The following is a 15,097-nucleotide window of genomic DNA, read 5'->3' as shown; positions in this document are numbered from 1 at the left end:
TTTGTATTTGAATCAAAGATGCCCAATAACAATTCAGAAATTGGACATGTTACATTTTCATTTGAAAGTTTCACCAAAAGGATGCAACTGACCGATGGGAAAGTGGGAAGCTCCATGTTGTAGCTGGGATTCTGTCTGAGCCATTCCATGAGGCCTTTGTTGGCGGCTTCCCTTTCCACGGTGACGTTCAGGGCCTCTGCTGGAGGAGCAGTTGAGGGGGGTGCTGATGGTGGGGCAGGAATTGTAGCAGGAGAGGCTGAGGGACATTCTGACTGGGAGGATGTAGACGACACAACAGGATGGCTGATATTCTCTGTTCCGCTCTGTGAAGTAAATAAAGAAACACGCCAGATGTAGTGCATGTATGATACGGTGCATTTCAGAGATCTGTTGATTCCACAAACCTGTTGTTCTGCTAAGTTCACGACTCGGCTCTTCAAGAAGTTCAAGTCAGTGGGCTCCACGTTTCTTCTCCGTCCTCTCCTCCTCCTAAACATGGCGTCATCGCGGCGAAGGCTGCCGTTGACGATCTGCCCTGTAACCGGGTGAATCAGGCCAGCCTGCAAAATGCCCGCCATATCCAATCCCAGCGAGCCTTGTATGGAGCCTATCCCAGATATTTTATGAGGTGCTGATTGGACAGTGTGGCTCATGTGACCGATCGGCCCACTTTCTCCACCAACCGTTAGCTCTGGCTGCTTGGAGAGGTCAATGGCTGCATCCTGCCAGCCGTTAAGGAGAAGAGCGTTAGCACGTTGAGATCCAATCTGCATCTTTTCTGCAAGATTGCTCGGTTTGGCGAGAACCTCTGCCTCGAATTCGAATCCGTGTCTGGGACGTTTCAGTTCGGAGAGGAAAGCAGGAGCCACCAATCGCTCCTGTTGGGAGAACAGATGAAAATGAAAGCAATAGGCCATGACAGGTTACAAGTTAGAGTCATTTTACTACAGTTTACCACTTGCACTATAATATTTTACTATGTTGACAGTGTACTAAATACCTGCCAACAACCAGCCAGGTGTGCAAGGGCTGTTTGTTTCTAAAAAGTCTTCAATATTTTATTGACTTTCTGGAGACTATATATTTAAAAACATTCTCTAAAAATAATTTTGAAAAACTATATAAATTCATCATACCATCATCAGAAGATGTGACAGTAGACCTACCTTGGGTAAATGTTGAACAGTGTGAGGAAGATTAAAGTTTAGGCTCTGAGACATTCTGGTGGGCAGGAATCCTCCCCTCTGATGGGTACTGCTGGGGATGCAAGTGTTAGCAAGTGAGCTGGGAGACTCATACTGCTGACTGGAGGAAGGCCACTTTCCCTTTAATATAGTGTGGCAGACACTGTCAATACGGTTGATGATAACTCTGTCCTGTGGAGAACAAAATAAAAAACGATATTAAGAATAGGCCTAAATGCAGTGATGAAGAGACTTGCATTTACAGGGACAGTTCACCCAAAAATAAAAATTCTTTCATCATTTATTCTTGCATCATCGGTGTCATTTCTTTGTTCTGATGAACACAGAGAAATATTTGAAGGAATGCTTGTAACCAAACAATTCTTGGCCACCATTGACTACCATAGTAGAAAAAAGGCAGTGTTTGCTTTCCTACATTCTTCAAAATATCTTTTGTGTTCAACAGAACAAATCAATTTATAAAGCAATTTTTCCTACTATGGAAGGTATTTTTTAGGAGGGGGGGTGAAGTATCCCTTTAAATGTAAGACCACTGCTGACCAGGTAACCTCAGGTGTTTAACAATAGTTCTTTACTATTAAAAATTATGTCGATATGGATTTTTTATAAACCCCTAAATTCAGCAAGCACCATCAAATATTTGTTTCCATTTAACTAAACATAAGGTCAAATGTATTTCCATACCTTCGGCCACTCAGAAAAGGAGAAGAGGGCTTTCTCCTGTAGAAGCTGAGCAATGGTTGGTTCCCTTATTTCATGGACGCTGTTGACCATCTCACACATGGGTAATGAAAAACGTGGGGCTTCGACATCTAATAATGCTTAAAAGAACAAAAATCATTAATTTGGGGAGTATATTGGAATGACTTTTCCAATGATTTTTTTACGTTATATTTAAAATGACAAAAGTGTGACCAAACTAATATTTCTTTGTGACTGGCTCTTAAGCAAGCAACTTGGTTGAAGCAAAGAAAACAAAGAAACAAAGTTTATAACTGTACGATAAAATTTAGTTACTATAAGGTCTGCATGATACATCAAAAATAACCTGCACACGATTAGGTAGTAGATTTTTTGCACTGAAAGCCAGAGGGCGCTCTCGCGCAGAAACAAAATATATGCTGCAGAATAAATATGATAACATACATGCCTACTTCCAATTCGCCAACTTATACTATGCACTAAAAGTATGTTTAAGTACTGTTTTTGTAATGGAAAAGTGTATACATTTTAGTGTATAGCAAAACAATATGCACGCACTGGGACATTCTAACAGGAAGCGGAGTGGTCGTTGAATTTGGGACATGCTAGTTTTACTTTTGAATACTATTTAGAATGTATAGTATGCGGATTGGGACGCAGTAATGTAGTTCCAGGAAATGCCTATGGGCAACTTTCTATCACTGTTCTTCCAACCTCCTTAAGATATTTTCAGTAAAGTGTAGTTATATTTACTTTAAATTTGGCTGGATAAAGTCTGAAAGTACCTGGTGTCTTTGTATCTTCATCCTTCAGTTTATCCTTCACCTCCAGAACTTCAGTCTGAGCAAGCTGTGTAGTGCTGTCCGGCTCAGGTTTTACATCTGACACCACTGGATCCATGAGGAACTCTTGTTTGATGTTGGGATCCGACTCAAGGCCAGGAGATACCGAGGTGTCAGGTAAGATAGCTGGAGATGACGGGAGTGAAGAGGCCAATGGGTAATCCGTTGAGAGAGTACTGTTTGTAAGATTGCATTCCTCTGTTGGCGATTCTTTACAGGGTTCTTCAAGCAAATGTCCCTCCATTGAGTCTTGCTGATACCCTTCACAAGGTTCCTGCAGGGTCTCGTCACAGGTCAGATCGTACGACTCCTGCAAAGGTACTTTTCCCGGCTCTGTTATCGCCTTTACATACGACTCTTCCAAGGGCGCTTCACAAGAATCCTCAAAGGAAACCTTGCAGTCCATTTTTTGTGATGACTCTATTGAAGGCATCTTGTCGATTTCATCGGCGTCCTTCATCCTCGGAACGGCTGTCGCCAGACTGTCACTATCCAGGGAAAGTTCTTCTTTCTCAAAATGGAACCCTACGCTTTCCGCTCCATCTCCAGGACTGGGAATGCTCTGTGTCATGTTGGAATCACTAAGCTTCTCCTCTTGCTCCTCACTTAAGGGGTCGGCCTGGTCGAGACTAACCTCTGGGAGTCCGAGAGGTGTCGGCGGTACGTATTCTGGAAGACTTGCAGACAGATCCGTCTGATCCACAGAAGTCTCTCCTACATTAAGCTCTTTAAACAACATGAAGCTTGGTGCTAGTGGCTCTACAGGGTTACTCTGGGAGTCTGAACTAGGCATGCTCAAACAGTCAGTGAGAACTTCATCACCTTCCCGACCGTCTTCTGGCTGAGCGGCATCCAGAAATCCTGTTTCTAATGCTGGTGCTCCCAGAATGGGATCGGTCTCGTTGAACATGTCGGAGGTTTCGGCGTGGTCCGAGCTTTCCCATGGAGTCTGAAGTTCATCCAGTTCCACAGAAGGAGGCATTAAGCCGGTCTCCTCTGAGGACCCTTGCTCACCGACCAAAACGTCGCTACGAAGCTTCCCAGCTATGGTGTCCGCTATATCTCCTTGAGCGCCATTTAGTTCTCCTTGAACACCGTATGAGTTTAGCATATTCTGCCCACCAGTTGCAGAATTGAAGGGGAATCCATTAAAGGCCTCTTTACCGGACTTACTATGTAGCTGATCTGATGTCAAGCTGTCATGTTGTAAAGACCCCAACTCTAGCGAGTCATCCAACGGAGGACAGTCCAAAAATACTTCCCTTGTTCCCGGACCCATGTTGATGCTTCCAGTCTCTGACGCCACCACTTCTGTGGGCTGGTGATGGGCGGGAGTATGAATGAGTTGATGGGTTTGTGTGTGGTGTGAGGTTGCGGCGTGGTACTCCGGAGGTTGTGGGGACTGACAATGGCCATGGTTGACATCGTATAAGCAGCAATGGAGATGAGACAAACCCGGCGCAGGATATCTGTGGTTTTCTTTGTGAACGTAGTTTCGGTGGGCCTCCAGAAAGGATAGCTGAGGGTCATTTAAGATGTAAAAGTCTGTTCGGCTCAAGCCGTGCTTAGCAACACCAATGAGAAGATCACGATCGTGTTTCCCACACTCCCACCAAACGGGCAAATAAAGGCTAGGACGACAAAGCTGCAGTCGTGCCCCCAAAAGCGGGTGGCGTAATACTTGCTCACGGACCTTCCTCAAAAGTTCGATACGGTATAATGTTCGTGCAGCTCGCTCCTCTGTAATGGGTTCCACAAAGAGCGTAGGGTCAACAGAACCTGTGTAAAAGAAGATATTATTCATGTTAATAATTTGAGTTTCTTTTACCTTCCCACCCAACAACCAATTCTAACATCAATCTTACATTCATCTTTTCTGGGTGGAAGTCTACAAGCAGTGCGACACATCGAGACAAAGCTGTAGAAATATCTCTCCAAACTTTCATCCGTTTTCCTCTCCAAACGAGCAAGGGCACGGAACTGGTTCCAGTCAAAAGTCTTCTTTTCAGGGTCAAAAACTACCCCAAACGATGACACGGTGCGATAGAAGTCCGCCTGCTCACGACGTGTCCACCTGTGTGCAACGGAGAAACCTTTAACTAACCGTAGAAACACAATTTACTGATTTTTAACTTGATCTGTATAGGCTGAGATGTTTAAAGGATAAGTCTTGGAAAAAAAAATTTTGTTGCAACCCTGTGTGACTTTCTTTTGTTAAGCGCATAAAAAAATGTTAAGCAGAATGTTGAGGACTGACCAGGTCCTAACTCAGATAAAACTACTTTACACAATAACACAGCTGTCAAATAGCTCACCTCCGTTGCCATTCCAGAAAAAGTGGATCTGGCTCAGTTGTGCAGTGCCTAAAATCTCCAATATGCCAGGCCACAGGTGCAATTCCCTCGTGCAGGAGGAAATCAGGACGAAGTGGCTCACGCCGTGTGTATCGTTGATAGGCAGTAATGAGCCGTCGTAATCTCGCTGTAAGAGACGAGCCTGCCGGCCACTGTATCCGTCCCTGCTCAATCATTTCTGCAATGAGGTCTCCTTGAAGTGATGCTACAATGCCCAACCAAAAGAAATAACCCTTTACTCAATCTGTAGCAAGTTAATACGTGTAAAAAAGGCCCTGGTCAGGGATTTTCCTGCATAGAGAAATGTCTCCTGTCTGTCAAATGTCGAGCTGCCTCAGACTCTCGTCAAAATTATGTCTTGAGTCTTCACGACTTTCATTTATAACTGAAGTTGCGACATTATGCCACAGTGGAGGCGCTGTTTAGTTATCAGCAAACTGAGGCGCTAAAAAGAGTTGTAGAACAAGAGCGAAACACCAAGAATTGAGTGAGAGCATGTGTTTCACGGCTGTTTGTTTTGCATCAAAGTACGTTTAATTTCTTGAAATTTTGTTAAATTAACATGACGTATATCATTGTAATGTCTTTACCTGTGCAGTTGGATTGTTGAATCAGCGTATACTGTACACAGCGAGTTTGCCAGAATGAACGCACACGAATTACTAATTTGAACGGATTCATTTAAACTATTGAACTTTTCAATCAGTAGCGAATATAAGAGATCACTTAAAGTGATCATTTAAAGTGAACCGCAGAGAATGCAAGATGTGAATGAGCTTTGCTCATTTAGAAAGATCGGTTAATTCAGTTGGCTATTATGGGCTGAAAAGATATTTAAAAATGATTTTAAAAAAATGAGCCAAGAAAAACCCTGCTGTTTTTTTTTTTTAGAAAACTTAGCAAAACCTGAACATAAAAAAAAATATATTTTTGTCATACCCATCACCGTGCTGTCATTTTTCCCGATCTCCTCTAACATGGGCTCCTCCTTTATGAAAGAAGAATACAATACCTTTATGAACAGTTCATTAAAACACTTAGCAACACTGACTTAGTGACATTAGTACCTTGATGTCTCCCTTCTCTTCTAACTCCTCAGACTTAGAATCTGTCTCCTCCTTCAGTTCATCATTCTTGCTGATACTGTAAAATAAGAACATTTGTTATATATAACATGTGCATATATAAAGAGAGAGAGAGAGAGAGATTTAATATAGTATACTCCAAAGATGTTTACCTATCAGGAGTATCTGCAACTACTTCTGCTCCACCTTGTTCTACTGTCAATGCCGTGACGTCAGGCATGCCCACCCGCTCCAGGAAACACAGCGCAGGGTCCGCACGCATGGCATTATACCGCTCGTACCCTACAGAGGACAAAGAGAGAACTCAGTACAGTACATACAATCAAAAATGAGAAGACAGATGCAAGAACTGTAATATTTAACACCAATAAGACGCTTCAGAGGTAAATCATCTATATATATAATATAGCTATATTTTTATTGCTATATTTCACATGTATGACAATACATCAAGCAAATTTGCTAATCTGAGTTTGACAAAGTTGCCCAGCTTTTTCAAGTGTTTGTGTCTTATCTCACCATGTTTGTGTACCCCAACGAGCAGTGATTTATCAGCCTCAGCGTCCCACCATATGGTAGGGATCTCAATGTAGTCGATATCAGGCAGAGTGACCTCCAGTTTACTGCAGAAACAAACATATCCGCGGTGATGTTAAACAGCAAGCCACGTGTTTGCTGCAGTAGCCCATTGTCAATGTGAGGGTAAGATGCATTATGGGAACTGTAGTACCTAGATGGGATTCCTTCCAGAGCTTGAGCCGCAGCTTCCCCCAGAACTTCCACCTTCAGATAGTATAGCATTCGCACCCTCAGCAAAACTCTGTAAGACCAAATTTTAACATGTTTATATGTTAGTGGTCAAACATAATATTTTTGATACTATTTCTAATTTACGGAGATAGGATAGGATTTAATATCATGGGGGCTTTATCAGCTAAATGCTTACTAATTAATTAGTAAGTAAATAACATTTAATGATGAAGAAATGAAATAAAAAGTTCCCAGGTACCACACAAACGACCACAGCTTAAATGCACTGTAAACAGCTTTGGATGAAAACGTCCCTCAAACGCATAAATGTACAGATTGTGGGTGTGTTTTGCTGATTTGCATACTTCTTTAGTGATTAAGATACTTAAAACATTACAGATAGCATATGCTACTGAACACTGCTGTTATCGAGTGCATTAAATTTTCGCAGTGAACTTCACATGTGCTGATATTTTTGTATTATGAAGTCTCACTTGTTGCAATGTTGCTTGAGGTGCTTCTTGTAGCTGTCGTCCTGAAGAACCACCTCAGGGTTACAGTGGACCAGCCAGTCTGCATTCTTCAGCTCAGGTGGACTCAATTGGTTTTTTAGCTTCTTGCCTTTACGGCCCCGTGGGACAGGAGCTGACAGGCCTGGACAGGTAAAGACATGGATGGTAATGCTTTACATCGTCCTTTTATGCGTTAGTCAGTTTCAAGTACAGCAGTCATCAGATTAGATTGCAATTGATTTTTGAATATTCTCAAATGTTCTGATTCATGTGATAATTTGGACTCTCAATTGATCAAGATGCGTTAATTAACTATTTAATTAAATTTGTTTGAGATATGTTGTAAATGCTTCGAAGTCAAATAATAGAAGATGCAAATATAATACATAAAATAATTAGGGCTGTCAAAAGATTAATCACGATTAACCCAATCAGAATAAAAGTTTGTTTACATAATATATGTCTATATACTGTGCATATTAATTATGTTTTTATAAATACAAACACATGTATACATATTTAGCAAATATTTTCATGTATTTATTTATATTTACCAACAATTAAAGTTATATATAGATTTTTCTGAAATATATGCATGGATGTGTATGTGTTAATAAATACAAAACTATTATGCACAGCACACAGATATATATTATGTAAACACAAACTCTTATTCTGGATGCAATTATTCACGATTAATCTTTTGACAGCCCTAAAAATAATCATGAGAACAAGAAGCGTATTAATCAATTACTTATTAATGAATCAAACAAATGTAACATTCAATACAAATAATACTCAATTTTAAATCATAATCAAGTTGGCCATCGTCGGTCAGTATTAACATCAATATTTATTCAATTTATTCAGAATTTTATATTTATTCCATATATTAATAATTTTAAATTGAGTATGCAAGTTCCCAAATAAAAATAGTGGCAGTTACCCGAGTGGTTTTGGAGTGCTTGGTTGTGTCCGTCTTTAGTGGGCGTGATCAGGTCCCAGATGAAGCTCTTGATTTTATCGTCTCCTTTATAATGTCGAACACAGTAGACCAGCAGAGCCCTGCACAGGATCTCCATGTCTCTCTCCGTTAGATGCCATTTAAATCGGCCATGATTGAGAATTTCATTCCATCTACCCCACCTGTACATCACATATGTTGCATGAATAAAGACCACAGAGTAAAATATCTTCAATGGTCTTTCTAATTCAACTGGTTTCTTAGGATGCTTATCTTTAGCATGCAACACTGTTGTGTCTACCGGGACTTTTAACTAGCTTAAACAGCATAACATCCTTCGTCAACGGGGTTTCTTAACCTTATAACTTAAATAAAGCCTAATTTCGTAGTTTCTATAACTGAGACTATTTGCAGTGGTCAGTCGTGGTTAAGACTACACAATGTAGTGATACATTGGATGTCAAAAAGAATGCCGACCCCTGGTGTAGGGTAGGTCCAACACAACAAAAGGGCTGACCCAAAAATGAGCAGGTTCTTCTCCACTCTGAAGCACTCTGCTCGGAGGTATCGTCTGCTGCGGTCACTTAGTCGTCTCGAACGACAGGGGCGTTCTTCAGAGTCGCTGTCGAGTTCAGAGAATTCCATCAGCTCGTCATCCTCGAACGAATTATAGTGACGTGTCTGCTTCCGTACGCGAGGCGTGTCGATCACCAAACTCTCCTGAAAGATTTAGAGACCAACAGCTGATGTCTCATCACATCCGCACACATAAACAAAATTGTGAACACACACACGCATTCACCAACCCACCATCTCATGAAAACTCACACACTCACAAAAACACACCATCACATTCATTAATATAAACATACACACATTCATGTATAAAGGCATCATGAACAAAACACACAAAAGTTAATATGTAGCAAGATGCTGAAAAAACATCATTATATACACAATCGTCAAATCTATAGTAATTGTTTCACAACATCTTTCTTAAGTATAAAAATATGACAATGAAGAATTAAGCCGAGAGAAACGTAAGCAAAGTACTTAGAAAATCAAAGATTTTGTGCTTAAATTGCATTAACACACAAACGTGCCGTGGCTAAAGTGTTTTTGTTATTAATTCATTCCATCTGTTTTGACTGTAGATTGATATTCAAATCAAGTCTCCCCTCTCTCTCGCTCTCTCTCTATTTTGTGGAGTCATCTGTGATTGTCTGGTGCTACAGCACAACAGTGAGTCACTGTGGACTCACATGCAAAGAGACGTGTAAAACCTTCTGTGTCTCTGTGTGTGTGTTTTTACCTTTTCAGCTTTGGAGTCGATTTCCAGCTCAGCGATTTTAGCCCATTTCTGCCAGAAGTTTGGATCGTCCAGAGAGATGTCCGTACGGTTCCCTGAAGAAACAAAGCTGGCCTGGAATTGAGAAATAAAATGAAATTTTGAGCACTTTATCAAGCGAGTCAGGATGGTGTTTGACTGTGACACCGTATCTAATGCCTTTATTTTTGAATAAAAGCATGTGCCAAATGCAAACAGTAAAACTTCTTTGGTAACATCAATGGAGGAATGAGGTCAGACAGAAATAAAGCAAATATAGACGTTTGCCACTGTATATTGTCTCCTGTGATTTTTTAGAAGAGTTGTGCTTAGGCTTGCCAGGATACCAACGTCTGCAAAAACTCTGAGATTCTCTCAATTGTTGCATCTTCCTGGGGTTATTTTGGACGTTTGTTTCGAACATCTTTCAACAACAAAGTCACAGAGCCATATTAGGTTACAGTGACACAAGCCCTGAAGGGGTGGTTAGAAAAACAGTTGTTTAGCTGTTTTTCAGAAGATCAGACTGATATGTACACCGTATTTATACCTTGGCAAACGTGGATCCCTTCCCCTCAGACTCGATTTTTATGGTCCGTGTGCGTCTTTGCAGGATTTGATCGATGTCCTCCTCACAAAATTTCGAGCCCTCGTCTTCTTCATCCATGAGCGCTCCGTATGCTCCCTTCCTGAGGAGATCTTCCACCTCCATCTTTGAAAGTTGTTGAACCTCAACGAGGCAAAAACGTTTTGTTTGTTCATTTAATTAGCAACCCAAACCTCATGATGGCATCAAGGTGTTGAAACTTAAAACCCGTGTCTACTCAATCAAAACGTTTTGGGAGCTTGATTTTGTTATGCACTCACCCCGTTGAGACTTCCCTTGCGGTTTATGTCCTGTAGAACAGCCTTGTCCAATCCCAGTTTGAGACTGGCTTTGTCGAACATTTCCCTCTCATATGAGTTCCGCGTGATAAGGCGATACACCTTCACTGCTTTGCTTTGACCGATCCGGTGGCAACGAGCTTGAGCCTGTTAATAACAAACACGTTATTTGTGTTAAAAATGCTAACAAACAACCTTCTTAACTAAGAAAATTAGTTATACTGTATGTAGAACTCAATAAAATCTGTATTTTTTTTCAGTTTCATTAATTTGTATGTTCTAGCTCGAAGCAGCATTTTAGCTGAAGGTGATGCGGGACCTGCAAGTCGTTCTGCGGGTTCCAGTCCGAGTCGAATATGATGCAGGTGTCAGCGGCGGTGAGGTTGATGCCCAGCCCTCCCGCTCGTGTGCAGAGGAGGAACACGAAACGGTCCGAGTCCACCTTACTGAAGCGATCGATGGCGGCCTGCCGTAGATTCCCTCGAACCCTTCCATCGATTCGCTCGTACGTGTACCTGCACACGTTACACAGATCACAGATAAGAATGTTTTGCGAAACATTATTTGGATTTAAAGTTTATTTTTATGTTTTAAGTCAGAGGATAATAAAGATGTGTGTGACCTCCTCTGGATGAGGTAGTCTTCCAGTATATCCAGACATCTGACCATCTGTGAAAACACCAGCACTTTATGTCCTCCAGCTAGAAGTTTGGGCAGCAGCTTGTCTATGAGCACTAGTTTACCAGCAGCCTGGATCATAGCCTGAAGCTGGAAATCCAAGGCGTCGGGACTGTACGTCTTCCTGAAACTCTCGAGTATCTTCTCCTCGGCACCTGAGGATGATGAGAGTAACTTTAAATCAAACCTCAATGTCCATTAAAACCTCAGATGATGTACAAGGTCTCAAAAAGTGTGCGCGCACCTGTGATAAGGTACGGGTGATTACAGCACTTGCGAAGCTCCATCATTGTGTTAATGAGGTTGGGCATGTTGTGCTGGTTTGCTCCCTTGGCAAGAAAGGTGAAGTTTTTCTCCAGAATGGCCCTGTAGTATTTCTTCTGAATGTTCGTGAGCTCGACCTCGATGATCGTCTCCTCTTTGGGGGCGAGATTCTTCTCGACATCGTCCTTTAGTCTCCTCAACATCATGGGCTTCAGAATGGCCTGAAGTTTCTTTACCTGCAGGTAAGAATATTGTAAAGTTATTGATAGGAAACTTTTGAATAACTTGATATTTCACCATTTATAATAATAATTAAAAGCAGTTGTTCCCGTAAACAATTTATCTTGCATAGTTGGCTCTTTTGTCATCACATAACATTCAGACAATGAAAAGCTCGAACAGAGCCATGTGGACAATTTCGATACATATCTTACAAAATCTGTTGGAGTCAAACAAACAATCACCCTCAGAGCAGAGGTCACTTGCAGTACATACTTATTTATGCTTGCAAACCTGTCCTGCGATAGCTGAAGTCATTTGCTCACCTGCTCCTCAGTTTTCAGGTCTCCAAACTCCTCCAGGAAAGTGGACTCAGACGGGAACTGTAAGGGTTCGAGGAAGTTGAGGAGACTGAAAAGTTCCTCAACTGAGTTCTGCAAAGGAGTTCCTGTGAGAAGAACTTTATGTTCCTTGAGAAAGACATAAAAAAACAGAATATTCAAATATACAGCTTTAGGTATATATTTATGTCACCTGTATTTATACAAATACTTGTTGAACTCTGTCCCCAAAGTATTCGGACACTTGAGTTTGACATTATTCCTTTAAAGGGAGAGTTCACCCCAAAATAAAAATCTGCTTTTTTAAGTATTTACTCACCCTCGAGTTGTATACTAAGTCTGTATACTTTTTTTTCCCGATGAACACATAAAAAGATATTTGGAAGAATGCTTGTAACCAAACAGTTCTTGGTGGTCAAAAGTGCCCCACAACTGTTTGCTTCCTTACATTTGTCGAAACGTCTTTTGTGTTCAACAGATTTTGAAGAATTTGAGGGTGAGTAAATGAAGACAGAATTAAAATGTATGTGAAAACTTTTCCTTTAATCCAACATAATTTATACCTTTTGTCCCTAAGGTATCCAAAAACGCATTGGTGTGACTATATGTAAAAATTCATTTCGGCCCTGAAAGTACATTATATATTCACATCTCTACACTGTGGGAGTTTGAGATATATTTTACTAAGAAATACAGCACTGCGTCAAAATCGAGCTCAACTTGCACATGCTGGCCATCACTGCAGATATGTAAAGCGGGTGAGATGAGATTAGTCATTCAGTGTGCTGGGAGAGGATGTGCGGATGTAACTGCACTGAAGCAGAACTCTGTAGCTAAATGAGATGCACGCAAGACGGACACCACCGTAGTTGAGCTCGACCTCACTTCCTCTTTTCCGCATTTAGATTTGCAGTGTCAGAGCTGCACATAAATAGAGCGGTAGGTACATAATATAAAAACAGATGCAATGACACATAAATCCAATATCTCTACACAAATACACTCCTTCAAGTTTTAAAATGTAAAGCTCTGCTTGGTTAACCTATTAATAGATATCAAAACCTTTTGACCAATGAAAATCCACTGTGTTACATTTATGCATTTGGCAGACGCATTTATCCAAACCGACCTACAATACATCTATATAAGGTTGTGTTTCCAAGACGATTGCATTTACCTCTTGAGCTGCAGGAAGAGCCATTTTTAGCTAATGAGATATTTTTAAGCAGAAAAACTATGACAAAACAAAATTGTCATGACTTTTCCATTTGAAGTCTGTTCAACTGACCAGGTTCATGAGCTTGAGACCCTCCAGCAGTTTACAGTTGCGGTTTTTAAGTCGATGAGCCTCGTCGATCACCACACAGCGCCAGTTAATCTTCTTCAGCTCTGGACAGTCTGCCATGATCATTTCGAATGTAGTGATTATCCCATGAAACTTAAACTGCCCGGTTACTAGATTTCCCTGATGGACAAAAACACTCAGAGTTATAAATAGAGTACAAACAACACAAATACTCCACCAAAACCAAATCCAGTCATACTGTTGTTCAGCCAGAATGTTCCTCTATATTCACATGTTTAAAAGAATTCATTGCCTTTTTGGATGCTCTGCCTGACCCACCTGATCGTCTCGATGGTACATCTCGTACTGATGGATCATCTGGCGGCTGATCTGACTGCCGTGATAAACAATGACGTTCATCATTGTCCATGTACGAAACTCTCTCTCCCAGTTGGTGATGGTAGATAGAGGGGCGATGATGAGGAATGGTCCTCTCAAACCCATGAAGAACATCTCATATAGGAACGTGATGGACTGGATGGTCTTCCCCAGGCCCATTTCGTCAGCCAGGATACAGTTTTTCCTGCATGCAGAGAAATGCGACAATGTAGCTTATTTTAAATATAAATATAAACTGTTGCTTTGGATAAAAGTATCCGCCAAATGCATACTGCGAACTACTGCGAAAGACATCAGTTGTCCAAAAAAGTGACGTTTAAATGTAAAGTAATGTTTAAATTGAGATCAGGATTTTGGGTACAAGTTTTAAACACTGATATTAAGTCTTTTTCACCTGTTGTACCAGTTGAAGAGCAGCCAGTTCATTCCCTCTAACTGATATTCTCTAAGCTCGTTCCCATTTATGTAGTCTCGAGATCTCTCCAGTTTCTGCCATTGTTCTGGTAGAGGTCTTTCCTGTAATAACACCGAGAACAGTAAACTGATATTTCCTCTCCTAGCCTCCACGACTACATACACATAAAATCTTTAAGATGAACTATGCAATTCCATGAACTATGCAATTCCATTGTAGACACACACATGCGGTATACTACACTTCAATACTCCAGTTTGTCGAATAAGAAAGACTTAAGATTGTGAGGCATTACCACATGTTTGATTTCTGGTATTTTCTTGAGGTCTTCAAACTCTTTGATTTTCACGGGATCAACATCTTCCTGTAGCTCCCAAGTGCTCTCCTCATATGGCAGAGAGCACCATTTCACTAGGTAGTGTGTAACTTCCTGTTCACATGCAAACAAACCATACAAGAGATCTGAGAAACACATATATATCTTCCATTTAAAGATGGATATTTAAGGTTTTTAAACCGTTTAGTTATCAAAAGTAGATGACAAAATTATGAAATACTGTCTTCAAGCCTTTTTATGATGGTTCATGCTGGTTATACTAATTTGGTGTGAGAAGTGTTACTGGTTAAGTCTAGTAAAAAAAAACCTGTAGAGAAACCAGCACACCAGCATTCAAACGCAACATACTGTATGCTTGTGATCTCATTTCATCTCATCTCACCTCTCCTGTTTCTGTGTCTGTAGTGATAGCGATCTCTAAAACTCGATCAACCTCGATGTAGTCCGGATTAAAGATGTCTTCATCCGGCTGAAAGGAAAAGACAAGACAAAAAAACTCACCAATATGGCCAATACTTCCACCCACCCCGTCA

At 40.9% G+C, this 15,097-nt stretch overlaps 1 protein-coding gene across 3 annotated transcripts in view; it reads right to left on the bottom strand.

Moving 5' to 3' along the window:
* chd6 (chromodomain helicase DNA binding protein 6) overlaps positions 1–15,097 on the bottom strand; it is a 33,284-nt gene that overhangs the window by 5,279 nt on the left and 12,908 nt on the right. For all 3 annotated transcript variants that reach the window (XM_056751475.1, XM_056751476.1, XM_056751477.1), the window contains 27 exons: positions 14,947–15,033; positions 14,523–14,657; positions 14,207–14,328; positions 13,753–13,996; positions 13,417–13,593; positions 12,114–12,257; positions 11,549–11,804; positions 11,249–11,459; positions 10,946–11,141; positions 10,609–10,773; positions 10,292–10,471; positions 9,727–9,837; positions 8,932–9,134; positions 8,397–8,596; positions 7,433–7,592; positions 6,919–7,008; positions 6,708–6,811; positions 6,341–6,470; positions 6,171–6,246; positions 6,043–6,091; positions 5,065–5,308; positions 4,615–4,823; positions 2,693–4,528; positions 1,890–2,026; positions 1,167–1,376; positions 405–878; positions 93–323 (listed from right to left, as the gene is read on the bottom strand). In XM_056751475.1, coding sequence (XP_056607453.1) covers positions 93–323; positions 405–878; positions 1,167–1,376; positions 1,890–2,026; positions 2,693–4,528; positions 4,615–4,823; positions 5,065–5,308; positions 6,043–6,091; positions 6,171–6,246; positions 6,341–6,470; positions 6,708–6,811; positions 6,919–7,008; positions 7,433–7,592; positions 8,397–8,596; positions 8,932–9,134; positions 9,727–9,837; positions 10,292–10,471; positions 10,609–10,773; positions 10,946–11,141; positions 11,249–11,459; positions 11,549–11,804; positions 12,114–12,257; positions 13,417–13,593; positions 13,753–13,996; positions 14,207–14,328; positions 14,523–14,657; positions 14,947–15,033 — 6,381 coding nt within the window. The remainder of the gene's footprint in view (positions 1–92; positions 324–404; positions 879–1,166; positions 1,377–1,889; positions 2,027–2,692; positions 4,529–4,614; positions 4,824–5,064; positions 5,309–6,042; positions 6,092–6,170; positions 6,247–6,340; positions 6,471–6,707; positions 6,812–6,918; positions 7,009–7,432; positions 7,593–8,396; positions 8,597–8,931; positions 9,135–9,726; positions 9,838–10,291; positions 10,472–10,608; positions 10,774–10,945; positions 11,142–11,248; positions 11,460–11,548; positions 11,805–12,113; positions 12,258–13,416; positions 13,594–13,752; positions 13,997–14,206; positions 14,329–14,522; positions 14,658–14,946; positions 15,034–15,097) is intronic.

This window comes from Triplophysa dalaica, chromosome 6, assembly GCF_015846415.1.
Source record: "Triplophysa dalaica isolate WHDGS20190420 chromosome 6, ASM1584641v1, whole genome shotgun sequence".
Classification (NCBI taxonomy): domain Eukaryota; kingdom Metazoa; phylum Chordata; class Actinopteri; order Cypriniformes; family Nemacheilidae; genus Triplophysa; species Triplophysa dalaica.
This window is presented reverse-complemented; position numbering and strand designations above follow the sequence as displayed.